This window comes from Neltuma alba, unplaced genomic scaffold, assembly GCF_004799145.2.
Source record: "Neltuma alba isolate B1F8T4 unplaced genomic scaffold, ASM479914v2 tig00011509_pilon, whole genome shotgun sequence".
NCBI classification, from domain to species: Eukaryota; Viridiplantae; Streptophyta; class Magnoliopsida; order Fabales; family Fabaceae; genus Neltuma; species Neltuma alba.
The window spans coordinates 117,014-144,874 of record NW_021636177.1 but is presented as its reverse complement, the minus strand read 5'-3'; the positions used below and the strand labels follow the sequence as shown (position 1 = coordinate 144,874).

The 27,861-nt window shown below is 34.2% G+C and overlaps 4 protein-coding genes, 2 non-coding genes and 1 pseudogene across 7 annotated transcripts; 2 read left to right on the top strand and 5 right to left on the bottom strand.

Annotated features, from left to right (window-relative positions):
- Positions 1–1,431: 1,431 nt before the first annotated feature.
- LOC114714498 (ABC transporter F family member 5) lies at positions 1,432–7,107 on the top strand. Its single transcript, XM_028899235.1, has 9 exons — positions 1,432–2,563; positions 2,960–3,301; positions 3,616–3,756; positions 3,871–4,050; positions 4,186–4,341; positions 6,005–6,106; positions 6,182–6,310; positions 6,636–6,740; positions 6,840–7,107. Exons 1-9 carry the CDS (start codon positions 1,667–1,669, stop codon positions 6,933–6,935), a joined length of 2,148 nt encoding a protein of 715 aa, XP_028755068.1. The 5' UTR covers positions 1,432–1,666; the 3' UTR covers positions 6,936–7,107.
- Positions 7,108–8,710: 1,603 nt separating this feature from the next.
- LOC114714499 (programmed cell death protein 2-like) lies at positions 8,711–11,942 on the top strand. Of its 2 annotated transcripts, none has more exons than XM_028899237.1 (8): positions 8,711–8,846; positions 9,149–9,249; positions 9,323–9,371; positions 9,499–9,596; positions 9,714–9,982; positions 10,426–10,651; positions 10,845–11,046; positions 11,522–11,942. In XM_028899237.1, exons 2-8 carry the CDS (start codon positions 9,161–9,163, stop codon positions 11,636–11,638), a joined length of 1,050 nt encoding a protein of 349 aa, XP_028755070.1. In that variant the 5' UTR covers positions 8,711–8,846; positions 9,149–9,160; the 3' UTR covers positions 11,639–11,942. The 2 variants fall into 2 exon arrangements, with proteins under 2 accessions (XP_028755070.1, XP_028755069.1); XM_028899236.1 differs by having other exon boundaries at positions 9,323–9,406.
- Positions 11,943–12,022: 80 nt separating this feature from the next.
- On the bottom strand, positions 12,023–13,429 carry LOC114714500 (uncharacterized). Its single transcript, XM_028899238.1, has 2 exons — positions 12,911–13,429; positions 12,023–12,395 (listed from the first exon to the last, which is right to left on the bottom strand). Exons 1-2 carry the CDS (start codon positions 13,165–13,167, stop codon positions 12,194–12,196), a joined length of 459 nt encoding a protein of 152 aa, XP_028755071.1. The 5' UTR covers positions 13,168–13,429; the 3' UTR covers positions 12,023–12,193.
- Positions 13,430–15,339: 1,910 nt separating this feature from the next.
- LOC114714562 (small nucleolar RNA snoR114) lies at positions 15,340–15,431 on the bottom strand. The gene has a single exon (XR_003737460.1). It is a non-coding gene; the product is annotated as a small nucleolar RNA snoR114 (small nucleolar RNA).
- A 6-nt stretch (positions 15,432–15,437) lies between these two features.
- TRNAG-GCC (transfer RNA glycine (anticodon GCC)) lies at positions 15,438–15,508 on the bottom strand. Its single transcript has one exon. It is a non-coding gene; the product is annotated as a tRNA-Gly (tRNA).
- Positions 15,509–16,300: 792 nt separating this feature from the next.
- LOC114714501 (small GTPase LIP1-like) lies at positions 16,301–20,677 on the bottom strand (annotated as a pseudogene).
- A 2,018-nt stretch (positions 20,678–22,695) lies between these two features.
- Positions 22,696–25,729, bottom strand: LOC114714510 (probable WRKY transcription factor 51). The gene is made up of 3 exons (XM_028899251.1): positions 25,397–25,729; positions 25,064–25,213; positions 22,696–23,024 (listed from the first exon to the last, which is right to left on the bottom strand). Exons 1-3 carry the CDS (start codon positions 25,636–25,638, stop codon positions 22,820–22,822), a joined length of 597 nt encoding a protein of 198 aa, XP_028755084.1. The 5' UTR covers positions 25,639–25,729; the 3' UTR covers positions 22,696–22,819.
- Positions 25,730–27,861: the final 2,132 nt, after the last annotated feature.

The following is a 27,861-nucleotide window of genomic DNA, read 5'->3' as shown; positions in this document are numbered from 1 at the left end:
TTAGGAGAGATAGTTGCATCTAGTGCCTAACGGTATCTCAAACATGATTACTTTCAATAGAAAAATAACTCTACTTAGTTAAAAAAAAAAAAACACTAGGGATGATTCACGAGTGATGTATCTAATAAAAGAATGAGATGCAACATGACAAACAAAAATTTGTTTTTATTGAAAGAACAATATCTCAATCTGAACTGTCTCTAATAAAAAGATATTTGTGTTTAATTTTTTTTTAAATAAAAAACTAGCAATGATTCTTCCTCAGTCCTCCATCATGCTTCTTCTTCACTATGCATTAGCTTAGCCTACATGATCAAGCACACAAATTTGTATATGTGAACCTTATTTTCCATAGGCCATTTACTTTGACATTAGCTAACTAACTAAACAATATTTTGTGATTAATAATTTGTTATTCCTTCACATTTCTTGTACGTTCCAATTCGACGTGATATGAATGTTATAATGTAGATAAAATATTTCACAATTAATGGAAAATCAAGCCTGAATAATTAATTGTTAGAGCCTTTTTATAATTATTTTTTGGCATGAATAGTTAACGCCTTCGCAGATCCAGTTAATAAAATTGTTATGATTTTTGTTTGTTGATCAAGAATGCGAAAGTGAACTTCACTTTAAATTTGATTTTATTGATTGATGAATTTTTGGACTTTTTTGGTTGCATGCGACGTGGCGGGAGCGTGATCTTGCAAGAAGATACACGTGGCATAAGAAGAAGGGGTGTTATCGCTCACTCGGTTCCCCAGCCTCAAGCTGCGCCACAAATCTGATATTCTCCGGATATTGCCATCTCTGCCCTCGACGACTTATCATCATTCCTTGTGGCTATAATCAAATTCCCAAACAAACCCGTAATAATTTGTTTTCATTTTAATCAAATTATATGTCTCTATTGATTTTTTTTTCTCATCACGACTTAACAAATAAATAGTTGATTTTCTCACGACTTCAATAAACGAATGGTTGATTCCTTTGGCTGAATTAATTTTTTTTTCAAAGTTTTCTGGTCGAGAAAAAAAGATTTTTTTAACTGTTTTTTATGATTATTATATATCTATGTATCTAATGGAATAAAAAAAAAATCATTTCAAATGATTTACAATTACAAAAATGATTACATCCAGCTTATTGAGAGGGAATTATGAGAGATAAATAAAATAAATCACACATATTCTATATTTTTGTAAATAAAATGCACAAATAGCACTCGTTTATTCTATATTTTTCACCCACCTCTTTTTTTAAAAAAAATCTTTGAAGGTAAAAATACTTTGCTATCCTCTAAATTTTTTTTTAAAAAAATAAATTCTATCTACAAAATTTGCTTTTAAGCAAATACAAAACACATACAGAGAGTAGTCAATTAACCTAATAACAGATTTTCATAAATATAGAAGAGAAAATCTGCTGTCCATAGAAGTGGAAATCCTCCACCGCATGCGAAAGAGTTTGATGGGCTGAAAACTTTCCAGTGTGCTGTTAGTGGAGAGAAGTTCTATCTGTAGCTTCTTCTCTCCTCAGTTGTTCATATCCATTTTGATCCTGTTCATTGCCAAATCCTATCCTCTCGAATATTTACCATCCTTCTCTTGAATTGCTTGCTTTGTTTCTCAATCGAATTCTCAGATATAATCGTCAATCGATAATGGACTTGACCGCGAAGCTTCATCACCTTGAGCTCAGTTCAAGCTTCCTCGCCGGCACAGTCATTTTGGACACACGGAAAGCCGCTGTACGACCTTACATTCGGCCAGCTTCAAATCGTGTGGTTTCTCAAAGCCTTAGAGGTAATAGTAATTTAGTTAAATCCACTCAATTTATTGTTCCTAGAAGAGCGAATTTTAGTATCGCTGCTAGTTCATCTGCGGTCGCCGTCGAGACATCGGCGGCAGAATCCACTGCCAAAGAGGACATTGAGTCTTTGTTTTCGGAGTCTTCGGTTGATGAATTTGAGAATAAACGTGTTAAGCAGTCCAATACCGGTGCGTCGAGCATTTCATCTGGTGTCAAGTTAGAGAATGTGAGCAAAAGTTACAAGGGCGTCACTGTCTTGAAAGATGTTAGTTGGGAAGTGAAAAAAGGTGAAAAAGTGGGATTGGTTGGTGTAAATGGTGCAGGAAAGACGACACAAATGAGAATTATTGCTGGTGAGGAGGAGCCAGATTCGGGGAATGTAATAAAAGCCAAACCAAATATGAAAATTGCTTTTCTGAGCCAGGAATTTGAGGTATCTCTGACTAGGACCGTGAGGGAGGAATTTCTGAGTGCATTTAAGGAGGAGATGGAGGTAGCAGGGAAGTTGGAGAAGGTGCAGAAGGCACTCGAGGGTTCTGTGAACGATTTAGAATTAATGGGGAGGCTTTTAGACGAGTTTGATTTGCTTCAGAAGAAGGCCCAGGCAGTGAACTTGGATGTAGTAGACGCGAAGGTAAGCAAATTGATGCCGGAACTTGGTTTTTCTTCGGATGATTCAGACAGGCTGGTGGCGTCATTTAGTAGTGGATGGCAGATGAGGATGTCCCTGGGAAAGATTTTACTTCAGGTATATCACAATTGGCAACACTTTATTTCAACCTGAAACTACGCATAATGCATGCACTTCCGTTATTTTCTTCTTTGCTACACGTAATTGCAGCCATAGTTAATTGCCAAATCAGTGCAGTGAATGCTTAGATGTTTTCTTGATCTTTGTACACTTGAGTTACAGGACTTGATAAATTATTGCTGCTTCGTCATTGAAACTGGTTATACTTCTACACAGCAATTAATCACAGCTGTGTAACTTTATATGAAATTTACATACCGTTGGCCTATGAACTGCTTTTTAATTCCTTTTCTTTAAATCTTTTCTTCTTGCATATCTGTAACCATATGAAAAGATTATATGTGTTGGAGTTTGAACGTCACTGATGTGGATGAAATTTGTCTTCATTTGCAGGAGCCTGATTTATTACTGTTGGATGAACCAACAAATCACCTTGACCTTGATACCATTGAGTGGCTTGAAGGGTATCTTAACAAGCAAGATGTGCCAATGGTTATCATTTCCCACGACAGAGCTTTTCTTGATCAACTGTGTACAAAAATTGTGGAAACTGACATGGGTGTATCCAGAACATATGAGGGAAATTATTCCCAGTATGTAATTTCAAAGGCAGCATGGATTGAAGCACAGTATGCTGCATGGGAGAAGCAGCAGAAAGAAATTGAGCAGACAAAGGACTTGATAAACAGGCTAGGTGCTGGAGTAAATTCTGGCCGTGCTTCATCGGCTGAGAAGGTAGCTGACTTTTTTTTTTAAACTGAAATTTATTAAGGGACATGCCCCCCCCCCCCCCAAAAAAAAGAAAAAAAGAAAAAAGAAAAAAGATAAATAAGTGAAAGTTTTATTAGTACTCATGCATATAATTATCACATACAATGATTACTAAGCCATTGGGTGCTGGTATTTTAATTGTTGAGAGTTGAGATTAATTGAATTTCCACCTGGTTGATTTCAGATTATGCTCTGCTTTGTTGCATGTCCACATAGTTTATGAGCAATTAGCATTTAATTGTGTTGCTCAGTTATGTTTCCTTTTGCTATGACTACAGAAGCTGGAGAGACTTCAAGAAGAGGAACTAGTAGAGAAGCCATTTCAACGGAAACAAATGAAAATCAGGTTCCCTGAGCGTGGAAGAAGTGGAAGATCCGTTGTATCAATTAAGAATTTGGAATTTGGCTTTGAGGATGAAGTGAGTTAACATGATTATCTTATGCTAAAAAGTGGGTGTAAATTTCTTGTATATGCGTGTGGGATATTTATTTTATTGACATCAAACTGATGATTTTTGTTTTTTCGGTGCTAGGTGCTCTTCAAGAAGGCAAATCTTACAATTGAAAGGGGAGAAAAAATTGCCATTATTGGTCCAAATGGATGTGGCAAGAGTACTTTGCTGAAGCTCATAATGGGTTTAGAGAAGCCAAATGGGGGTGAAGTTGTGCTTGGGGAGCATAATGTATTGCCAAACTATTTTGAGCAAAATCAGGTATCGCTTTGATCGAGTAAATGCTATATCGAGTTAATCAAAGATGATGTTTCCAGTGCAGTTATCCATGCTGAACCTTTTGGGTACTTATTGCTGATACAGTTCTAGTGCTAACATGATTGATTCATTTCATAGGCTGAGGCACTTGATCTGGAGAAGACAGTGCTTGAGACAATAGAAGAAGCTGCTGAGGACTGGAGGATAGATGATATCAAAGGACTTCTTGGGCGTTGTAATTTCAAATCTGATATGCTTGACCGGAAAGTTTCCCTATTGAGTGGTGGTGAGAAGGTAAATTCAAAATTTAATTGATATCCAATTACCTTTTATGGGCAACTAAAACATCAAATTTTGCCATTAATTCTGCAATGAGTTATGGTTTTCCCCGAATCCTGTATTTGGTTCAGCGTGCTTAGCTAATAAAATTTGACTTACCAAGTGCATAATGACCTTATGACCAGAGAGCTTGGGAATTTTTTTTGAAGGAAATGAAGTGAGCTAGAAGAATTAATATTGCTTAAAAAAATGTTAAGATGTGAACTCCAACTTTAAATACTGGAACGGATGATCCTTTCTCCCGATTTTTTTTTTTTTTCATGATTTAGAACTTTTGGTATATTTCCCTCTATTTGTATTTGATTGGACTAGAGTGTGTCATGTGTTTTAGGGACAAGTACAGGAAACGTTTACCCCACTCTTAGGGTATAATGTTTTCTTATAACTTAATTTCTTACATTCCAATGAATGCTGCTAGTTAAGGTTTTGAAAAATGGACCAGTTCATCCAGTCTAACTGGAAAACTAGTGAACTGGAGTCTAGTCCAGTCTGAAAGTTGGCAAAGAACTTAACAGATGGGAAACAGGTTGAAAGTTGGATGAACCAACCAAAAACTGGTCTGCCCATACAAAACTGGATGGGTCCTGGCGATACTTGTTTTCACCGCTAGGTAACTGCTTGAAACATAGGTCTTTTGAAACTTCAATAGCCCAGTTCACATAACATGTCCGAACTCATCCTTTCCCTTGTCTTTTATGAGCCCTTCTCTACTGGTCGATATGGGATAAGGGCCATCACATGATCTCAACTTCACCACTCCTGGCCCTATTCAAAATTTTCTTGTCTCTTCATTCATCCTTGGTTTTAAGCTTCAAAATGTTCTTTGCATGAGCTTCAGCTGCCTGAAGCGGGGAAAAAAAATCCATTTGGTTATTTTCCTCTTTGAAAGGTAGCATTTTGTACTTCAACAAAAGCCCTTTTATAGCAGCTCTCTGTCTGTAACTTCTTTTCACTCTCAAGTGCCATTGATGAACCCAGCTTCCTTGAGTATGGCTATAGATGAAGATTGGTTTTGGGTTGGATGTGTGTGCGTATCTAATCTTTCTCCCTTCTCTCCCTTCCCCCTTTTTCTATATATGGATGCGCATGTACTTAACAATTATCATACTTCTCATAGTATTTCCTTAACTAAGCCACATTGTGAGGTTGAAAGATGGTATCCATGAGGAAGCTTGAGCTATGGATAACATCATCTCTGGATGTGGTCATGAGTAGTTGAACCTGTATGGTGTCAAGGAACCTGTATTGTTTTTAATTGGACCAATTAATGTGCGTGATGAAAATCTCTAATTTAAGATTTTCATTCAAATTGAAAATAATTAATATGAAATTGAAAATTTATTATTTTCAATTATGACTGGTTTAACCATGGTTCAACCAGTAAACTGTAAACCAAGTACTTTAACTAATTTAGTATCTTGTCCAGTTTTCATAACATTATTATCAGTTGAAATTTTCAAATATGGATGTTGAGATGAATAGGCATGCTTCCATTTTACACAATGTATGGAAAGTGTGTAGTGATATTTCAGCAGTTTTAAATTCAATGGCGTTACCCTTTCTCTTTCTCATCTTATGAGGCATAATTATGTGCATATTTTTCATCTTGTTTTACTAGGCACGACTGGCTTTTTGCAAATTTATGGTAACACCATCAACTCTGCTTGTGTTGGATGAACCAACCAATCACTTGGACATACCTTCTAAGGAAATGCTTGAGGTTTGCGTTTCTTTTTCTTGATGCTTGTCTTTGCTTACTGCGTGTGATACTCTATTTATAATTTTTTTTTTCCAGGAGGCGATAAATGAGTACAAAGGCACTGTTATTACAGTGTCTCATGATCGATACTTCATAAAGCAGATAGTTAATAGAGTCATAGAAGTTAAAGATGGAACTATACAGGATTATGCTGGCGACTATAATGTAAGTTAGATCATCACAATTACCCACTCCGTTTTGATAGTCAACAGTTTTGTATTCATATTTAGTTAGATACGGATCACATAACTTTTAAAGGCTCAGAATGCTGTCAATTCTACTTGTTTTAGCATTGATGATAAGACTTGGCATGATATTGTGGCATTTACTGGAAAGGAAAAACAGGACACGGTGGTGGCTGAGATAAGAATGCATAGATGCATTTTTCCTTTTTTTTTTTTTTTTTGGGGTGGGGGGTGGGGGGGTAGTTTATCAGTCAAGTTCTTTGCTTGTGATAGTTTCTAACATGTTTGAATCCTAAAATTTGCAGTACTATTTAGAAAAGAATCTTGATGCTAGAGCTAGAGAGCTTGAACGTGAGGCGGAGCTTGAAGAGAAAGCTCCAAAGGTGAAAGCCAAATCCAAGATGTCAAAGGTAAACGCCTACCTAGCTTGGAATGAGATTTTTAGAAGTGCAATGGTTGTTGTTTCACACTTTTATTGCTTAAATATGTTGTTTCATTTGCAATGACAGGCTGAGAAAGAAGCACGGAAGAAACAGAAGATGCAGGCTTTTCAGGCAGCAAAGCAGAAGTCTAAAGGGTCAAAAAATGCCAAGAGATGGAATTGAGTGGCCCGTTTTATGAGGCCATAGAAATTATTAATTTTTACCTTGTAAACAGGATAGAATAGCTATCGTAATTGAGCTAGCTATTAAAGCTCTTGTATAGGTCACGCATGAACAAACTGACAACTTTGGATATAATTTTGATGGAATATAGAAGCTTGGTTATTGCCATCGTCTTCTGTGCCCGTGTTATTACATTTCAGACTAATAATGTCCCATCCTTCATTAACTTTCTGTATATACACATCAAAACACGTATATATTGGCAGCTTCCTTATTTCCTTTTTGCTCATTTGACTCGCCAACTGCGTTTTCTTGAAAGAGTTCTGAATCTAGTCCCACTCTTTGATTTTCCCAATTGCTTCCTTCATGTACAATCCCAACTTTGACAGCGTAGACTACAGCATCAGAACTGTTCCAATATTCAGGTTCTAATGATTGGTTGGTTAATAAAGATTGCAGAGTCCGAAGGAAGATTGCAAAAAGGTGTACATTGATGAGTATCCAACATCGCTTTCAGATTTTGGAGTTAGCTTTTTAGGATTTTCAACTTCTACATGAATAGGGTAGTTTGGTTAACCAACCCTTTTTCTTGAATTTCAACTTTTTTCAAAAAAAAAAGAAAAAAGAAAGAAAGAAAGAAAGAGAAGAAAAGAACCCATGTTCTTAATTGTCATATTCAAATGAAAATTTCAGGATTTTAACCATCATCCCTCTTACTTAGCCTTGAAGGCTTCAAGCATCATGTTCCCCTTAAACTGTAATTTCTGATACTTGATTAACAACGAACACCTAGACAACTCAGAGGAGAGCTCATTTGGGTTGGCGGTTATAAACATGTTTCACGTAAATTAAGATAAAACTCCTTATATACTTACTTTATATTTCATAAATTATTATTAAAAAGCTATTTATATGCCATGACAAACAGGTCTTTAGGAGCTGTGATAATCTTTGGCTATTTTATTTAGGGCCTGTTTGGAATGGCGGTACAAATCACTTATAAACACGTTTTACATAAGTCAAAACAAAACTCTTCTCATATACTTGTCTCGTATTCTGTAAGTTACGATTGAAAGCTACTTATAAGCTGTTCTAAACAGATTATTATATTCCAGCGTTAGAGGTGTGTGTATATCTTATAAAATAAAATATTTACCATGTTATTAACGTCTCTGAAAAGAAGGGATGTGTATTTTAAAATAAAGGTGACTAGACTAATATTTGGTGGCAGACATAACATTATTTTTATTATTTAGAAGGGATTTGAATCTCGAACTTTTTATCTACCCTTTGCATCATTTTTATCTTTTTAGTTAGTTTTAGGTGAAAAATATAACAGCTAGCATCTATCTATTATAAATGAAATCAAAGGCAGTAAAAGAAATATATCTATTTATAAGATGTTAAAATAAAAAAAATTATAACAAATTAAATTCAATAAGTAATTTTTCAGTAAATAAATCGAAAAATGTTTAAATTAAGGACCATGTTAATTTTTCTGGCCAAAAAAAGAACAAATAATTTTCCAAAAACGTTGCTAAACGGGCCGAGCCACAGCTTAATATGCTCGCCCATATATTAAACCCTGGCTCCAAGCCTCCAATTGCCACTCCTCAAGCTGGCGCTCCGGCCTTCGGTTCCCGCGGCCACCGTTAATGACCGTTCATCTTTGCCTGTAGCTCTTGCTTTCCTTTGAAGATTCTGATTCGTATGTGTGTGCGTCCATATGATACTACACACTCTCTGATAAGAAAACATTGAAAGAAACTTTATCACTCTCGTCGTTCAAGTTGTTGTTAATCCAGCATAGCACCAGGGAAGCGCGGGAGTGTTGTTACTTGTAACTAAGCAAAAGACACAGATTTTCGCCCGTTTCATCTGTTCAAATTCCATTCACTGGATTGTTGCGTGGTGATTTTTTATTTTCCTTTTTGTTTTGACTGACTCCTGTGTAATTCTGTACGTTTTAAGCTTTTGTTGTTGTTCTTCGATCTCTCTCTCTCTCCTTGTTCTAGGCTTCCTATTAATTGTTTCATTGATAACTGTTGTTCAGATTACAATTTGAATGCTAGATTTTCCATTAATCGGCGTAATTGTTTCGTTTGATCGCTTCTTTTTGGGTTACAGTTTACTATGTCATCTGTTTTTGGAGTTCATATTATTGATTAATTGAAACTTACTGCGATGCTTTCATTATGCTCTCATTGTACTAGACCGAGCAATGGATGTGGTTTCTCTGGGAATGCCAGGGCCATGGGCTGAAGACTGTTACGAATCAGCTGATCATTACACAACAAAAGTTGGAGGAGTTCCTGTAAGTCATTGCGGTGTCTATCAAATTCAACATGATTTTCAGAAGGATCTGATCCCTTTTTATTCCTAAACAGGACTGGCCCCTTCCCAAGGAGGCAATACAAGCTAATTTGCTTCAGTGTGGTGCGTGTGGGATTAAACTTTGTCTTGTTGCTCAGGTCTTTCCTTTTTCCACCGTACGACTTTACTTGGAAATTCCCAAGAAATGAGTACTGAGTGACGTATTCTTTTCCGTCTTCTCACAATACAGGTTCATGCTCCAATATCAAATAAGACTGTAAAGATTCAGGAACGCTTTCTTTTCGTTTTAGGTTGTCTTACGCCAAAATGTGGAAGTTCTTCAGAAAGGTTGTTTTTTTGTATTTATTCTTGAGTAGCTCTAGCATTTAAATGATAAGAATTATTATTTTTGCTTATGTTGATTCATGCTCTGAATTTCCTGTTTTGACCACTTGCGGCTTGTAGCTGGCGGGTTCTTCGAGTTCAGAAGACCTGCACTCAGGATTTGGAAGTGGCTTCTGCAACTACATCATCTCCTGCTGTTCAAAGTACCAGCTGGTTGGATGATGTCAATGATGACGACGACATGGATTTAGAGCAATTGCGCAAGGCTCTCTTTGAAGCTGGGACTTTGGCTTCTAGCAGGAAAAAATCAGTCTCTCGTTCGCGTACTGACACTGCTTCTTCTTCTTCGCCGAAGCCTAGAGTTAGTGAGGTTGATATTGATATGCCAGGTAAATTTTCATTAAGCAAGAAAATTTGCCAAGATTGAAGCCCTGGCTTAATGTTTTACTACCTCTGGTTTCAAGACTCACTAACATTAATGGCAGTGCTTAATCAGCTGATCCCATCTCTTTTTTTCTTTTTCTGTGCTCATGCTAGTCAGACTATTTCTTTCTTCTATCTTTCTGTTTTAAGTCAATTACAATATTTCAGGCGAGACAGATTCACTTCGTCCTAAGTTAATGTCAACTTAATTAGTTAAGGTACAAGAAAATACGGAATGTATCGGAGAATAGCTGTTGTTAGAATGTGTAAAGGTGCAAGTAGATTTTGTTGAAAGAAGACAAACAGTGAAGTAACCTATCTACGTGAAAAGATGTTTACATGTTTCTTTAGGCATTATGGACACTGCTCTAGGGTTGAAGTCATTGATTGATGTCATGGTTGTTTCCAGTGGTGCCTTGCTTTTATATATACTACGTACATGAAGAACCATCCTCAGAGGGCCTTAGTTCAATATGTTCTAACTACTCATCGCTTTCCATTAAGGAGAATGGAAGTGATAATGAGGACGAAGTTTGGGAAAAGGAATCTTATGAATATGATAGAGCTTTGACTGCTGATAGAACATACCTCAAGTTCAAGAAGCGCTTGGAAGCACATCCAGAGCAGTGTTTCAGGTATGTAACACATGCACACACGCATGCTTGCTTCAATTTTATCAGTCTCTTTTTATCCCCCTCCCCCCCCCCCCCCCCAAAAAAAAAAACTCCAATTTATCCTTGTTTCTGTTTCATCCTTCCGTTCTTCCTCTTCCCACATTCGTGGTCTAAGCCATTGTATTATGCTTTTTCTTATCCTTCATGCGTACAGATATTCATATGGTGGGAAGCCACTTCTAGCTGCTGTTGATAAGATAGACCCTGGCAGGTGCAAGCTATGTGGCGAACCGAGGAATTTTGAGATGCAGCTAATGCCTCCATTGCTATATTTTCTGCAAGAAGCACCTGATGACAAAAAACGATTGGTAGAAAATTGGGATTGGATGACCCTCATGATTTATACTTGTTCCAAGGTTAGTATTATTCTGCCGTCTCCTGTTGATTTTAGGTGACAAGTGTTCGGTACCTTTTAACAAGCTAAACAATCACAAGAAATAGTAGATAGCGAACAATGGTATTGGTGTTGCAAATATTCTAATTGTGCTCAAAACTGGACTTGTCTATATGTTAACCAAACTCCTGAACTTTGTTTAAGTTGAAGTCCAACCATGTTTCCAGTTACCTTTTCATATCTTGCGTTTTATTTAAATATCTTCATTTCATTTCTCTAGAAACATGCATGCTTCTGGCGAATAGTTGTCTCAAATTTGTCTGAACTCAAGCGTTTACGTTGAAATCGATGGTATTTGTTAGGATCGTGCTCTCAAAGTTTACTTTGACGATGTATGCAATTTAGCCGTAGAAAGTTTAATTATACTCGGAGAATGATCTGTACTGTGAACCTTTGTTTTTGTCCCTATCATGCACTAATGTTTTGTATCCTTCCAGAGCTGTTCTGAGATAATTGACCGAGGCAAGCCGAAAAGTAGTGAATGGATTGTGACTGAGGAGGCAGTTGTGGCACAGTGTGAGAAATCCATGCCTGTTCGTAACTATGATTGGTGACATTGTCAAGAATACCACACAATGAGTTGAATTTTGTCCTGATGTGCCTTGAGGGTTTTGCTTTCTGTAAAGTTCACTTTGCATGAAGATTATGCAACTTTAATGTAATTCTACACTGGTTTTGTTTTCTTTCGGGAAAAAAAAATATTTGTGATCCAAATTAATTTATGATGCTTATAAAGTAGTGGTTTAGACTGTCGTCTGAAAAGAGGCAAGGTAAAGAAAAATCAGAAAGAGTACTTCATGAAGTTGTTGAGTAGAACCTGTTGGATTAACAATTTATCCAAAAATTTGATTGTTAACAGCGTTGTCTGATTTATATAGTCCACACCCCCCCCCCCCAAAAGAAAAAAGAAAAAACTCTGTGAGATTAAGCTTCTTTGGTAAAATTAAGCTTCTTGTTGTTCAATAGAGTGGTTCAATCATAGGCATGTTTGGATAAGGATGAAATTTGGAAAGGTAACAGAAGCTTCAAGATAAACAGATTGTTTCACATTATCGTTTTCTACTGATTAAATAAGTGTGTAAGTGTGTGTGTGTGTGTGACAAAAAGATTTAAAGCTCTGAATCAGACTCTCGCTCAGAGGCAGAGGCAGAGGAAGGAGCCTTCACTTTTTGTGCGGTCTTGTGAACTGCATCTCCAATCATTTCTGCTGCAGATTTTGCAGATTCCTTCACTGTCTCTTTGCTTTTATGGAAGCTCTTCTCTGCTGCTTCTTTCATTCCATCACTTTGGGCCTCCTTCGCTCCCCGGAAACTGATCAACAAGGTGTCACATTTCTCTCAGGTTAGATCATTTACAGTTACACACAGTCAATACATTTAGACGAAATTCCTTTTTTCAACTTTCATTATCAAACTATGGAATAGATTGGTATTATTCTTCTGCATATTATAATATTTAAGTTATTATAAAACTTAAAGCAACACTGAATCAAAACCTTCTAATTTGTGCAGACTCAAATCCTTTACTATTCCTATTAAAATCAATCAATATTAAGCATTAAACTTATGACAAGCTCATCTATTATTTACAAACTCTGCACTAAAAATGCGTTTAGCCAATATACGAGGTTATGGGAAAAAATACAAGGTTCAGGAGTCATAAATGAATTATTCTTCAACTTCATATTATATAAACAAAATAATAATAAATAAATAAAAATGTCGAATTAATTTCTAAACTTTCACGTGCTGTGTCCTCTGTTCAACATCAACGTGACTAGGGAATGAAACTCCAAAAGAAATATGTAACAAACCGTTAAAACTTACTCCAAATTTGGAGGAGAGAACTTCATCTGAAGGTCATGGATTACAGATTTGACCTTCTCCCACGAGCTTTTGTGAGACTTTTTGAGTAGGGAAACAGTATCCAGAACATACTTATGTAAGAGGGGGTATCCTTGTTCATCTTGAACGACAGGGTGGCCGGCGCCGCCTTGTTGAACGGCGATCTGGAATTGAAGAACCACCACGATGAAGAAGAGAAGAAATAGAAGCACAGCGTTTCTGCTTAAATTTGCCATCATGATGCTGCTTCTTTCTAGGGGGATAAGTACCAAAGAAAAGAGAAGTGAAAAGGAAAGAAATTTTCACTTCGGCACGTAATTTGCAGAGTCTGGGTTCTCAAGATCGGACACGTTCTTGCTACGTGGACGAAACAGGGGACTCTCGTCTTGCATGTACATAGGGGTCAATGCTTGAAGTTTTCAAATTGTGATGTGGTTAGTTTTTCACTCTTTTTGGGGCCAAAAAACTGCAATTAGTTAAAAGCAGAAAAAGAATAATGGAATTAATGTAGATATTTAAGACCAAAATTTGTAAGATATTTGATTTGGTTCTAAATTTAATATTCTAATCTATTTTGTCTCTCATATTTATTTATTTATTTCTCAAACTATTCTTATTTATATTTTATTAACTATAATTAAATACTACCACAATAATTCAAATAGATATTACACATAGCAAAATTCTACTTTCTCTGCGCGTCTCTACAAATTTAATATTTCTTCCGATTCTGAATATAAAAGCTAATTTGATTTTTAATTTAATCATAAATATAAAACTCAAATTTACTTTATCTCTCATATTTATCTATTTTTTTCAAAATAATTTTGTAGTAGTTGTACATATTAAATGTTCAATTAAATAGTAGTTGTAGCTAATATATGATTAGTAAGAGTATTTTAAGAAAGATAATACATAATTATTATAAATAACGAACTCAACAAACTTTTTTAATCTATCCAAATTAATCAACCAGCTCTTATATTAAGAACCAAATGTAATAATTAATAATCTAACCACCTTTCGTTTGCTCGAGTGAGATGTTGGAAGTGATTTTTTTTTTGGGCCAAGCAGAAGTGATTTATGTAGTAACGATGTGAAATATATTTTAATAATATGTTAATTCAAAGCAAGACAGGTGATCAGGCCCAAAAAATAAAAAAGCAGGATAGGTAAGTAATATGTACCAACCTATGGGTTGAACCCATATGAGTTGGATTGATGGGCCAACCCGTCAATAATAGATTTTTTTTATTTTTGTATTTTTTAATTATATTTTCCTTGTACAATATCTAAGACATATAATGAGATTTTTTTTTCTTGAAACATTTGAATGACAACATCAAATAAATTATATAAGTATTTTTTAATTTTTAGATAGAATATAATAATATAATTATAATAATTAAAAAATAAAGGCGGGTTGGTGGGCTAATCCGCAGCAAGTTACGGGCTTTACGGTGCGAGTTAAAAAGATTCGTTTATTATGGATTGATTTTTAGCCAATCATAACCCATCATTTTTTATGAGTCTAACTCATATTACCAACTCTAACCCTCACATGTATCAGCACTCATACATATATTAGTAACGCTATGAAATAATTATACATGGCGTGAGCTTTTACTGATCAGGTATTGTATTTTTTAAAATTTTATCTAAGAGTACTTTTGAAACACCAAGTCACATTTATTATTATTAACTAACTAAAATAAATTTTTTATTTTTTTCAAATTAATCAATTGGATTTTCCATTAAGTACGTAGTATGAAGTTTTGCCCCCTTCATAATAAATTACTATCTCGATATTTAATATAAGATTTAGTTAACTAATTTTAAAAAATTAAATAAATTAACCATATGTTACATGATTTCTAAAATGCTTATGTACATCATTAGATTATATATTAATTTATAAATAAAACAAATTAGCTAATTTTAAAAAAAATGATAAATATAAATACTTTAAAATTATTTAGTTTTTTTAATCTCCTAAAATTAATTAACTAAGTTTATATTAAATACCAGAATTAGTATATTTTACCCTTTGCTCAGCACTACTTTTTGATATTGTTCTTCACAGAACTTTGACCATTCTCATAGTAAATGGCTATTTTTAAAGTATAAGTTTCCATGGTTAAAACGTTGTTGTTCAAAGGGGTTTTCGATGAAAGAAAATATTGAGAAGTTTTTTTTCCCTTTCTAATTAAATTGTGAAGGTTTTGTGGTAGGGCGAAAGGTTATCAAACGTAATTACTAAAGGCTCAATTCTAAAATAAGCTTCATCTGCGCACAGATTTCTTTCTTCTACAGGCCAATGTTTTAAAAATAAAAAAAATAAAAAGGAGATTTCTTTCCTCTACAGGCGAATGTTTGGGGGAAAAAATAATCAAAACCAAAAACAAAAGGGAGAGCTCAGATGCACGAGACAGATCATCCAATTAGATCAGACGCATGTGATTGAACACCAACCACAGAACGTGCGAGGATCTCCTCACAGCCCTCGAAATGCACCAGCCGGGAATCGAACCCGGGTCTGTACCGTGGCAGGGTACTATTCTACCACTAGACCACTGGTGCTCGTTGATTCCTAATTGCAGTGTTTATATTGATTTTATTGATCTCTTACATTGAAGGCCATTTGTCTTCTCCCGCCGCGTTCCCCTTTCTACTGCACCTGTCCTTCTTGCCTCGGCCACAAGTATGCTAGAGAAGATTGCTTTTTTTTTTTTGGGATAAAATCCATTTGTCTTTTAATTTTTTTTTTGAAAAATTATTTTTATTTTTTATTTTTGATTTAAAAAACAACTAAAATGCAAATTGTTTCTCCTATATTTAGAATACTACTTTATTTAATTTCAGTAAGTTATTTATTTTTTGGGTGATAATTTCAGTTATTTATTTCTTTCTTTCTTATCTTCGTCCCCATGTTCAAAATAACAAGAGTGGCGGAGGCTTACCTCTTTTTCTTCTCAATCCACTGCTGTCATTTATCCACCATGCTAAGAAAACAAGAACGGTATATATTTTTTGCGCAGCTTCATACCCCCTTCGACACAAAACAAAAGAAGGCTGATTACATAATACTTCCTCTGGTTTTAATTATAAAATGTCGTTTGTAGTCTACAAACAAAATCTTATAACTAGAACCAGAAATAGTATATATATCATGAAGCAAGATCATCCAATGGAGTTTCCGATTGGCATGTCATATGTTCAAGTTGCCTCATTTTCTTATTTGATAGGAAATCACTAATCAGCAAAAAAGATCATCCACCCCCGTTGCGCCGAGGTGGTAGATGATTATAGGTTGAGCATTGTAAGACCCTGGACTAATTAATGAATTGTCTTCCTGTTTCATTCAAAAAAGAAAAAAAGAAAAACAGTATATATAAGCTTCTATCAACTAGGAAATTCCTTTACATTTACAGAAAATGTACTGCTGAAACTCTGAAGAGATAAACTAAATTTTAAATACAGAAGAATCGATCTTAACTATAGATGCTTCCCGAAACACCCTTTGTATTGATAAAGCCTCTAAAAAAAAAAAGAAGAAAGAATCAATTGGCCACTTACAGGTAAAATAGTGAAGCCATTGCACCAAGTTATGACTTCATTCTAAGCAAAACAATACATCAGTGCATCAACAAATGAACAATTACCCAAAGCAGAGGTCCTCAGATATTAATATCTGAGCGCTTTGTTCTAGTGCCTGCCCCACTCTCCGAGGAGCTAGAAAAGAAAATCTTGGGAGGCTATAGCTTTCAGATATTGAAGCTGGCTGTTGAGAGTAAAGCATGGGTGGCAGACCGAGATTACCCGAAGCCCAAGGGGGTGGAGCAAGATTACCGGGAGCCCAAGTGGGTGGACGTACGTTGTACATGTAAGAATCACTCCTTTGACTGCAGTCACCAATGAATGTTTCTAAGAAGTGATGCAAAACCAACTAAAGAAAGAAACTAGATGGAGCTACGGCTTCAAAATGATTTGCCGGGCAAGCAGAACATACCTTGCAATAGAAGACTGATCATCTTCATCAATCACATTGTCGTCGTCATCTATACGCTGAGCAGGTCTTGGAACCGAAGAAATGGACCAGGCACTTGGTGCAGGTATTTCATCTGAGAAATATCTCCTCCTGATCAACTAAAAGAAAAGGCACTAGAAAAGTCAGATGACACCCCATTCATTTATTTACGAGAGGGGAAAAATGGATATTAGATAGTATACAGACCATATGAAAAAAATTTCATCACAGCTTCCTTGTCATACCTTGCTTCTTTTGCAGCCTGCAGATGTCCAGGATACAAACCAACATATCAAAAACTTCCATACAAAATGCAAGCATAACAGATCCCTACATTAAGTGTTGTCAATTATCAGATATGGCTTGCTATATCTTAGTTACATCACTTAATTTAGGTTTTGAATGCCTGCAAGAGAAATCAAAATCCCCATGTAGTGTATATTTAGCCTCTCCAGTTCAAAACCAAAGCTCAAAGCACAGTGGAACAACACAGATAAGTTCATCATTCATGGTAATCATCTAAGTGCATTATCGTATACCTATACATCAAGTATAGGATAGTTGTTAAAATACAAAGCAAGCATAACAAAAATTTCAAAATGCCACTATATCAGCATGTACTTCGAAATCCAAAGCCATTAACATAAAATTGCATATTATCGAATTCTGACTCAACACAAAGTTTTCATGAAGTAGCACACTATCTTAATTGTGAAGAATTGGAAATCATAACTCGAAGTCACAAATAAAAATGACATATATAATAATTTTTGTGGAGACACTTACTGCAACTAACCCTCCGCTACCAGGAAAACTCTCAGTCAGAGGAATCTCCTCACTTGATGGAAGGAAACCCTGCTTCTCAACCCATTGGCGGGCCACATCAACAAGATTCCCGCTGCTTACTCTTCTACCCTCTTTTAAAGCAACATCAACCTTGTTACCAATAACAATATAGGGAACAGTAAGACCACCAGGACCACCAGAGCTCAAAGGGGCAGAAAAGGTGCCGGTTGCAGCAATCTCAGCTGCCCACTTCTGTAAGCTAGCCTTTGTTCTTCTCTGTGAGAGATCGTGAACAAAAATTACACCTGCAGATTAAGTTTCAATAAAAAAAACCTCAGTTTCAAAAATAGATATTCAAGTTTCACGTAATTGATTATTGAGGCTTCATTAATTACAAATGAATTCTAGTTGTAGAAAATTCCATAAACTCAACTACCATCGAAATATGGACGCTCGTATAGAAAATAGTAGCAGAAGTGTGCCATGCAACTGAGATTCAAACCACCAATTCCAGATAAATTTCAGATACAGATTAATAGTTTCTGATTTTCCATTAAGTTATTTTGAATGGTGCGACAAACTCATTTAAGAGATAACATTTAAAGTTTAATTCAATATCATTTATTATATTGAATATATAGGGCTTAAAAAGAGAAGTCAAAGATACATTAGGTGGTTATTAAAGTATCAGAAATCATTTTCTCCTCTTTGAAGACTTAACCCTATATTACATAGCAAACACGCAACTTCTTCCTAATGTGTCAATAATTAAGACAAAAAGGTAGATTATTAATTATCACTCACCGTTAAGTTGTGCATAAAACAGAGACCTGCAATCTTTGTACCGATCATGTCCAGACACGTCCCAAAGTTCAATGAAGAAACCTCTCTCAGAATCACCTTTAAGATTATTTGAAGAGCTGCCAGAGTTTCCATAAGAAGTGTGCTGGAAGAAAGCAACAATGCATGGGACACCTGGTGAAGATTTGTACTAGAGCAACAACTATGCATTTTCTTGTGTGACCAGAAAGCGGGGAATCTTTACCTTCACACCAACTGAACAACCTATTGTCTGAGGAGGGCGAGCAATGGAAGAACCTTTGATGATCAGATGAACTAAGGAAGTCTTCCCAACACCTGCAAGAACATCAAAATACAAAATGACTGCAGCATAGGACTCATCAGCAAAGAAAAACGTGGATATGATATGACTGACATACTTAAAAGAGCCATATGGTGCCCGTGGATTTAGTAATAAAGAGTTTGAAACCATGGATTTTCCTATGGATGGGCGGTCTACACGCCGTACCTAGTCCCCTGCTATAATTATGGAACTTTCTACATTTATGTCTATAGAAAACGAGGCAGTTCCCTCTCTGCCAAAATTATAAAGACTTTTTGCTTTGATCAATGGCTGCCCAATCAAAAACCATTATTTACTATTCACGAGATGAAATAGCCAATGCCTATCATGCATGCAAAATATGATTTATGCCAGATTAATAATTCATGCCACAGTTTCTTCGCTCCTATATTTTAGAATGCCTTTCCATTTAAAATATATAAAAAAATGTGATTAAATAATTGTATCAAATCACGCAGTCATCTGCTGAATCCATCCATCAGAACTGGTCAAAATACTGAATTAACTTAGTCAAACCAATTCAGGCAAGAAATTTGCAGTTTAAATCGATCCAGAGTCTATAACTTCCCAGAATCAGAGATTTCCAACATGTAAAGCTGATATATTAACCAGAAAGACTTCTCTACGATAACTCTGACAAACCACATAGATAGGACTCAAGTTTGTCAAAAGAAATTATAGAGTGAGTTGAGGACAACTGCCACAGAAATATTATTTGCAATTCCCACCATCTTCAAGTTGTTTCTCAAACACAATAAGTCGTTGACAATATTAAAATCTGCCTAGACAATACATTTTCTAAAGCCCTAGCTGAATGGAAAATATATGTAATGCACTAAAATTGGATTTCTGTCACCTTGCATACAACAGACTATGTGCCGGTCGATTGGTGTAATGTAATTCCTGGAATCACCTGGTTTCACTATTCTTATCTAAGGTTGTCAGCGGCACTACCATGAAGCCCCAAAGATATTTACAGCACAACTACTACATGCTATCGGTTGAGAGATAAATAACTTTACTTTCGTTCACAGCACATAATTTTGAAATTTGGTCGACAAGCTACACTCTAAGAAATAGTCGACGCCATAGCAAACTTTAAGCACAAAAAGATTGGGAAAGAATACTAGAATGGAAAAATCACTCACCTGAGTCACCAACAACGAGCACTCTAATCTGCCCATACGGCGGCCCGCCGCTCTGGCTGCTGTTCTCCCTTTCGCGTTCCCTCCAGAACATGGTTTCCTCCAGACACTCCTTACAAATTTAGCTTCTAACGCAATTACGAAAACAAAACAAAACCTGAAACAATTCCCCGGCACATCAACCCGTAACGGATTCAATCTTCACGAAAAGGACCAATTTCTCAGCATGTAAATTCCGACTTCCATTCTAAAATCCGTCTGAGGTAAAGATTAAGTCAATCTCCTAGCAGAAATTAGATATAACACATTATTTCACTTCTCGGAAAATCATCCACTTTGGTCGACGGATCTGACAAGAAGTCACGAAGCAAATAACCAAAAACGAATCGACCAGGAGAAGGTCAAGCAAGTTCGCTCAAAGTTGGCAAAAATTCACAAGCTATCCGAACAGGACAGTGAATTGACAACTTGCAGAAGACTTGTCATCAATCTGCAATGTTCAGAGAGGCCTAAGACAAAAATAGTGCGGATCGAGAAGGGAGTCGCGAGCAACAAAACTTGAAAGAACGCGATCGCGCTTATCCCACGTGAATGCGGCATTTCGCTTTCCTTTTCCCGTCGTTTTTAATTACATTTCCGTTTTCCATTGCTCGCGCCCGGCATCACGTTCACCGACAAATGAGAAAGGTTCAAGTCCAATATCTTGGAGATTTCTTGAAAAAAAATTTAGGTAGAAAGTATTGCTCCGGTCTTTAACACTTGCAGGTATTTATTTATTTGATTTTTATTTTTATTCTAAATATAAAATTACAATCTATTTTGTCTCTTATATTTATACATTTTTTTCAAGGTAGTCCTTCTAATAATAATAATTCTAATCAATACACTTGATTAGCAATGACATTTTAGGAAAGACAACATTTATTTATGACAAATAACCAGCTTAACTTACTTCTTTAATTTCCTCAAATTAGTTAACTAGTTCTTATAATTAGGACCGGAGGTAATATAAGATTTATTCAACTAATTTGATTAGATTTAAAAAGTTAGATAAGTTAGCTAATTATAAAAAAATATTACATGTTTTTCTAAAACATCATAATCATCTTTCTTAATATTCTCCCTTCCTCTTCTACTTAATCATGATTGAGGGAATATCCATGGAGATAATTTAGAAAAAATTAATATATATGATAAATAAGTTTATATTTAGAACCAAAATTAACTTAATAATTAGGTCTTATATTAAGGACCAAGAGAGTATAAATTTATCTTAAAAGTTTAAAAGTTTTAAAAGTTTTTTACGTAAATTTGCCTCAAACGTTAAAATCATAATAATATTGTCTCCTCCTTAGCAATGTTAATAGTTAACATCATTGTCTTAACGGTCAACATTAGTCTTTCAAGTTTTAACGATAAAAAAGGCTATATTATGACAGTTTTAAACTTTCAAAATCAATTCACATTTAAAAAAAAAAACTTTCAAGTATTTAGTGCTTCTAGGTAAACATTTCTAGAGCAAATTTATAACTTAACTCAAAATTTAGAGGTCAAACACCCCTCTAGTTAAAAACAAAATTAAACCATGATTTTCAATTTAAAAGTTACTTTGTAAAAAACACATGATATTTGGATGATTTTGTCCTAAACCATGGTTTTTCTCCAAAATGATGATTTGAAGTAGTCAAACACCCCTTAGAGTAACTCTCATGATACGATACAAATGTAGGTTACTATTCACAACTAATCTAAAACCATGATGGGATATATGTAGCGTGCTCCTAAATAACAAAGATGGAATAAAGCACAAAGGCTAGACGTTTGCAAAGAGATGATTCAATGGGGACATGAACATTGATAACATGCATAAACCAGTACAAGCAATTGAAGAAAACACAAACACCCTGAAAATCAAAATGTCAACCTGCAGCATGGAGCAGAAGGGAAATGAGGGCTTGTTACTTTTGATGACAAAATGACATTTTAACCCTTCTATAAACAGTACTCCTCCGGTCCTAAATGTAAGACTCTTATATACATATAAGGGTCTTACATTTAAGACCGGAGAAATATATAATTATCAAGAAATTATTAACTCATGCTGATGCCATGTCGGATGTTATGGAAGATACCACATCCACTTCGTTATTCTGACGTGGCAATTTCTGCTTGAGACTTGGTGGCAAAATTAACGGTAGGGGGCTTAAGGTAAAAAAATTTATAATATTAAGGAAGCTAAATTTAAACTTTGAAACATTAGGGAGATTATATGCAAATGACTCAAAGTTTAAAGGAGTTTTTAATATTTTAGCTATTCATAGTTAAGATCCGATTTCTAACAATAATTTTTTAAATTCAAGAATCCAAATGACAATTTTATATTTTTAGAGTCTTTATTTGCAATTCTTCCTAAAATATACCAAAAGTCATATAAATAGAACTGGGGTGATACTTTTCACGTCAACTATCTAAGCATAAAATTGATTTGCGATGGGAAAAAAAATTAGTTAAGTAAAGGATGCGTCATAAACATATGTTAGTTTTATATTTATGTGTGTGTATTCTCATATGGCTAACATATATGTGATTTAAAAGTTATTTAATTTGATCAAATCGACCCAACCCGATGCTTTGTATGATTATTAATTAATAGATGAACTTGTTGTGTGTGGTAATTTGATAACATTAAGATGAAATATACAAAGCGGCTTGATGAGAATAACTCAAAGGTGATTAGTACTAGTACAAATTAAAATATTAATAATTAATTAAAAAGTAATAATATGTATCTAGGAAGTGGTAGTGGAGGATGAGTTAGCAGAAGAAGAGTGGAAATTATAATTAGGATGAAGCAGTTGGGAATAATAGGCTGAAGAGGGGCTCTCATGATTGTGAACGCCTTCATAGGTTGTGATCACATAGTTCGCATCCTCTGTGTCCCTTTCCACTCTCTTCTTCACATTGCATCCTTCACTTCCACACTTGTAGTAGTTCCTGTTTCATCATATATATATATTCACATTTTAAATTCACATCCTAACTTTTATTGCTTTTAATTAATTAATAGCTCTGCATATATTCCACATTAAGTTTGTTTCATTTTTCAAAAAAAAAAAAAAGGCATGCAATGGAATATAGATCGATGCTCAAGTTTCTTGAGTTACAAAGAAATATACGTGCACATTAATTAGGTCTCTGTTTACCATGCACGTAATTATGGGGATGTTAATTAATTAATTAGGTCACACGAGGCCAAAAAAATTAATTAGGTCATATGGTGTAGTAAAATCACAGAGATAATATGTTGGTTATGTGAATAGTAGATTAAATGGGATGAAATTTTATAACTTGCCATTTAATTATCAACATGATTATGGCATGATTAATTAAATCAAATTGAAGGGCACGCTTTGTAGATATATAGAATCTTTCATAATTATGAAATCATACAAATTTAGAAAGAGACAGGAGATAGCATGATTATATATTTCCATAATTTTTAGAAAGAGACAGGAGATAACACTCATTCTATAATTTTTTTTTTTTTTGGTTGGTCAGACATTCTATATTTCCATGCGGAATACTACTGTCGGTCGTAATAAAGTTAGATAAAAGGATTTACTCAAGATTGCTTTTCATAAGAAGATGCTTATGCATAACCAAAAAAAAAGTTTACTTTGAACCTAACGTCCACTTCAATCCACTGAGTCCTAAATTTATAATTTTTAAAAAAATATTTCTATTAATTGTATTTGTGTAATTAAGGAGTTTTTTATCATATGGTAGTTATAATGCACATGATCAGGAGTATTCTAAACTAACACATATGTATATTACAAATAGCTAGCTTGAATAATTTTTTTAATACTATTTGGTTGTTATATACTATCTTCAACCAGTTGACTAATTTAAGTATATCAAGAAAGTCTGTTAAATTAGTTATTCGTAATAAACAGATGTTGTCTTCCCTAAAATACTCTTACTAATTATGTGTAATAGTTAGAATTACCATTTAATAAAATATTTAACATGTGCAACTATTACCAGAACTAATTTAAAAAAATAAATAAATATGAGACAGATATATTATATTTGGCATCAAAATTAAATGTTAAGTTGATATAGTTAAGTTCATGAATACAATACAATTTTTTATTAGGACAGAATTGAATACCACACATGTTTTGTTGGTTTGTGTGGTTTTTGGACTATGTACCCCAGTACCCCCACACAGTCGCTGTGCAGACAAAGGCTTCACTAATCGGCTCGCATTTAATAATATGAGCAGCCACATGCACATGAAATCTGGGGTCCATTGGGCACTCACGCTCAACATTTATTTACCAAACATAACTTTAAATTAACTAATCTATAGCTATATATTATTTGGGGTCTTACTTATGAGCAAGTAGTAATCTCTTTCATTTATTTAATTGTCATCATTTCATATTTTAATGGTGAAACATCACTAATTATAATATTAAACCATTATATATTGTTCATTAATTTAGGTAAACTAAGAAAGTGAAATAAATTACTTAATTTTAATAAATATGACATGATGCCCTTATATAACATTAAATTATACATCAGTTTATAAGTTAAATAAATTAATTTTAAAAAATATAGATATAATCACATAAGGAATAAAATAAATTAAGATATTAATTAGGTCTAAAATGAAAACCATCTCTCCCACTCCTACGTTTGGTACAAAAGCAGTACAAAGAAACATTATGATGTTTTTTCAAGAAATCTTTAAGTAATAATAAATGCGCATGTACTATTAATTAAATTAAATGAATTATGGAGATTGATGTATATGGAGAGCCGATAAGGAGAACCTATGGTGGGATCCATTAATGTGATTCGCATGCTCATGTAAATCTGAGTTAAAAAAACTTAAATTGGAATAAATAATAATATTAATGAAGCCCCACTATATAGCTAATTAAATTACCAATGCATCAAAGAATATTCATATAATTAATTAATAGTAATTTGGATATTTGATGAATTTAATTAATAATTACCTTGGATTTGGATTACTCTTCACAGATTTCTTTCCGTATTTCCTCCATTTGTATCCATCATCCATAACATCAAGCTCCGATCTTGTCCTAAACGCGATCCTTTGCGTCACTTGTGTTCTAAAGTTTCGCTTTCCCCCATCTTCACATTCCCTGTACAACGTCAAAACATCCGAAACACAACAATTAATAATAAATTAGATCAGAAGAAACATCATTAGCTTCATCATCTTCTTCTTCTTCTTCGTCTTGTTCAAATGAACGCAGAATCAGACATACATAAAACCAGTAGAGAGAGAAAGTAGCTAATTAATAATATAAATATAATTCACTTGCATGTTGTTGTAGCTGATGTCCGATGTTGCACCAGTGCTAAACTCAGTACTGTTCGCCTTCTCCGATGATTCTGTGCTCTGATGTGACCAATCATGTTCTTGACGATGATCGTCTTCTGCAACATCCTCGAACATGAGGTAATCGGATAAGATGAACTCAGATGGGGAAGAAGCCACCACCTCCATATTATTCACGCCGCCATAATTAGGGTTTGGATTAGGGTTTTCAAAGTAGTAGTTCATTTTTCAGCTGTGGATCGATCCAGCCACTGCAAAAATGGTAACTAGCTACTGTTATTAAACGCAGAGGCTGGTGAAGAAGGAGGTGGGTTTAGTCTCTTTTGACTGTTTTATGCTTGAAGCGAACTAGCTAGTGGATATATACGAGATGGTATCTTGGGGGAAAAAGTCCTTTTTTTTTTTTAAATATTATTTTTAATTTCTTTTTATTTTTAATGCTTATAGGATGCTTCACTGACATCTTCCAGGATGTTGCGGGGAAGGTTCTTCAACGACTACGTGTCATCATCAGGGACGTTGAGGTGACGTCATTGTCATGACGTAATATAAAAGGGGGTAGCTTATGGGTAATTCGGGATAGCCACAAAAAAATGGCATCATCTAGCTGGCATAGAGCGATGGGGGTGGCTAGCACAGAGTAATCATGGTCATTTACTCAAAAGCAGTCCAAAAAAATGGTAGGAAAAATTACCATAAAATTTTAAAGAATAAATATAATTATAAAAACAAATCAATAACAAATAAGTAATATGGATCTTCTTTTTTTCTGGTGAAACTTGTTGTTCATTAATTATGAGATCTTTTTTAATAATTATATTTTTTTAGGACCAAATTAAATGATAATTTTTCCTAATTTATGTGATCTATCTTAAATTTGCATATAAATTATATAATCTATTTTAGTTTTGTACTTTTGTACAAAGACCTACTCTATTTATATAATATTACCTCCGATCCTTAATATAAGACCCTATTTAACTTTTATTTTGGTCCTAAATATAAGACCTCAATCCATTTTATCTCTCATATTTACTCAATTTTTTTCAAGATAGTTCTTCTAATAATTATAGTTTTAGTCAATACACTTGATTAGCAAGGATATTTTAGGAAAGACAACACCTATTTAGGACAAATAACTAACTCAACTTACTTCATTAATCTTCTCAAATTAGTCAACTGGTTTTTATAATTAGAACCGGAGGTAGTACTATTTATATTTATTTATCCCCCTCTATATACAATACTACAATCAATAGAGCTTGATTCTATCTGAAGGAGTCAATTCCTTGCAGAGTATCGAATCAAATTTTAGATTTTTATTGGGATAGACATTTGTGTTTAGTTGCCAAGAATATTTCAAACAAGATTTTTTTTCCAATGTAAATCTATTTACCATTCTCATTCATTACTTTGATTTATTTCATCTAAAGGTCTCAAATACTACTCATGATCCTTAATATAAGATCTAGTTAATTAATTTAAGCAGACTAGGCAAATTTTTTAAATTAATTATTTGCAATTAATATGTATTATCTTTCTAAAATATCCTTACTAATAATCTGTATTAACTATAATTATAATTTGATAGAACCTTTAACACGTGCAACTACTATATGAATTATTTTAAAAGAAATAAATAAATATAAAAAATAAATTAAATTAAATGTTAAATAAGTTTTCACGTTTAAAAAATGGGAAATAGTAGTTGTTAACATTAATTCAAGACAGCAACATGTCTCTTTTCGGTTCCTTATCTGCATAACGCTGCTCGGCGGTGGACCACAACAGATGCGTGAGCCACTCTAACAAATAGGCCCCTTGTTATTGACAGCTTTTTTCCCCTTACTTTTTTAGAATTAATTAAACTAAAAACTTGTTTGTTACAGATTTTTTTTTTTTTGAATGTTCGATATATAGCGTTAAAAGTGCAGTTAACTGTATCTTGTTTTTCTTATGGATGCGCGCTTTTTTAATGATTCACGCTTGGTTGTTAGAAAGATGATCATTTTGTATTAATTGTGACAATTTTACTCTGTCTCTGGATCCTCTCCAAAAAAGTGTTCACTTTAATGTGGTAAAGATCCCTCCATCCATGGGCAGAAATTCTCCTTCATCACATTACCTTTAGTTTTTCACTTGAGCCGCCATATGCTGCTCACTAAACTATTTGTCAGCCCCAAAACGATATCGCTTCCTAACTAATATTAGCTATTGTCCAAATTATAAAATTTTATTTATAGTTTATAAATAAAATCTTATAATTAAAATTAGAGGTAATATAAGCATTTACAAAATACGTTTAAATAAACCGAGACAAAATTCTTTTGACATATTTACCTTATATTTTATAAATCATCAACCAATTATATTCTTGAAATATTATAATACCTAATTCATTTAAAAATGGAACGTGTATGATCTGAATATATTCAATTAATAAGATTT

What these genes read in the sequence shown, in the direction of transcription:
- LOC114714498 (XM_028899235.1), top strand. Translation starts at nt 1,667, where the DNA reads ATGGACTTGACCGCGAAGCTTCATCACCTTGAGCTCAGTTCAAGCTTC. An exon ending in CTTCTAAGGAAATGCTTGAG is followed by an intron (nt 6,107 to 6,181) that starts GTTTGCGTTTCT and finishes TTTTTTTTCCAG; the next exon opens with GAGGCGATAAATGAGTACAA. An exon ending in CCAAATCCAAGATGTCAAAG is followed by an intron (nt 6,741 to 6,839) that starts GTAAACGCCTAC and finishes TTGCAATGACAG; the next exon opens with GCTGAGAAAGAAGCACGGAA.
- LOC114714499 (XM_028899236.1), top strand. Translation starts at nt 9,157, where the DNA reads ATGGATGTGGTTTCTCTGGGAATGCCAGGGCCATGGGCTGAAGACTGT. An exon ending in CAAAAGTTGGAGGAGTTCCT is followed by an intron (nt 9,250 to 9,322) that starts GTAAGTCATTGC and finishes ATTCCTAAACAG; the next exon opens with GACTGGCCCCTTCCCAAGGA. An exon ending in TGATTTATACTTGTTCCAAG is followed by an intron (nt 11,047 to 11,521) that starts GTTAGTATTATT and finishes GTATCCTTCCAG; the next exon opens with AGCTGTTCTGAGATAATTGA.
- LOC114714500 (XM_028899238.1), bottom strand. Translation starts at nt 13,167, where the DNA reads ATGATGGCAAATTTAAGCAGAAACGCTGTGCTTCTATTTCTTCTCTTC. An exon ending in TTCTCTCCTCCAAATTTGGA is followed by an intron (nt 12,396 to 12,910) that starts GTAAGTTTTAAC and finishes CTTGTTGATCAG; the next exon opens with TTTCCGGGGAGCGAAGGAGG.
- LOC114714510 (XM_028899251.1), bottom strand. Translation starts at nt 25,638, where the DNA reads ATGAACTACTACTTTGAAAACCCTAATCCAAACCCTAATTATGGCGGC. An exon ending in GACATCAGCTACAACAACAT is followed by an intron (nt 25,214 to 25,396) that starts GCAAGTGAATTA and finishes GACGTTGTACAG; the next exon opens with GGAATGTGAAGATGGGGGAA. An exon ending in AAGAGTAATCCAAATCCAAG is followed by an intron (nt 23,025 to 25,063) that starts GTAATTATTAAT and finishes ATGATGAAACAG; the next exon opens with GAACTACTACAAGTGTGGAA.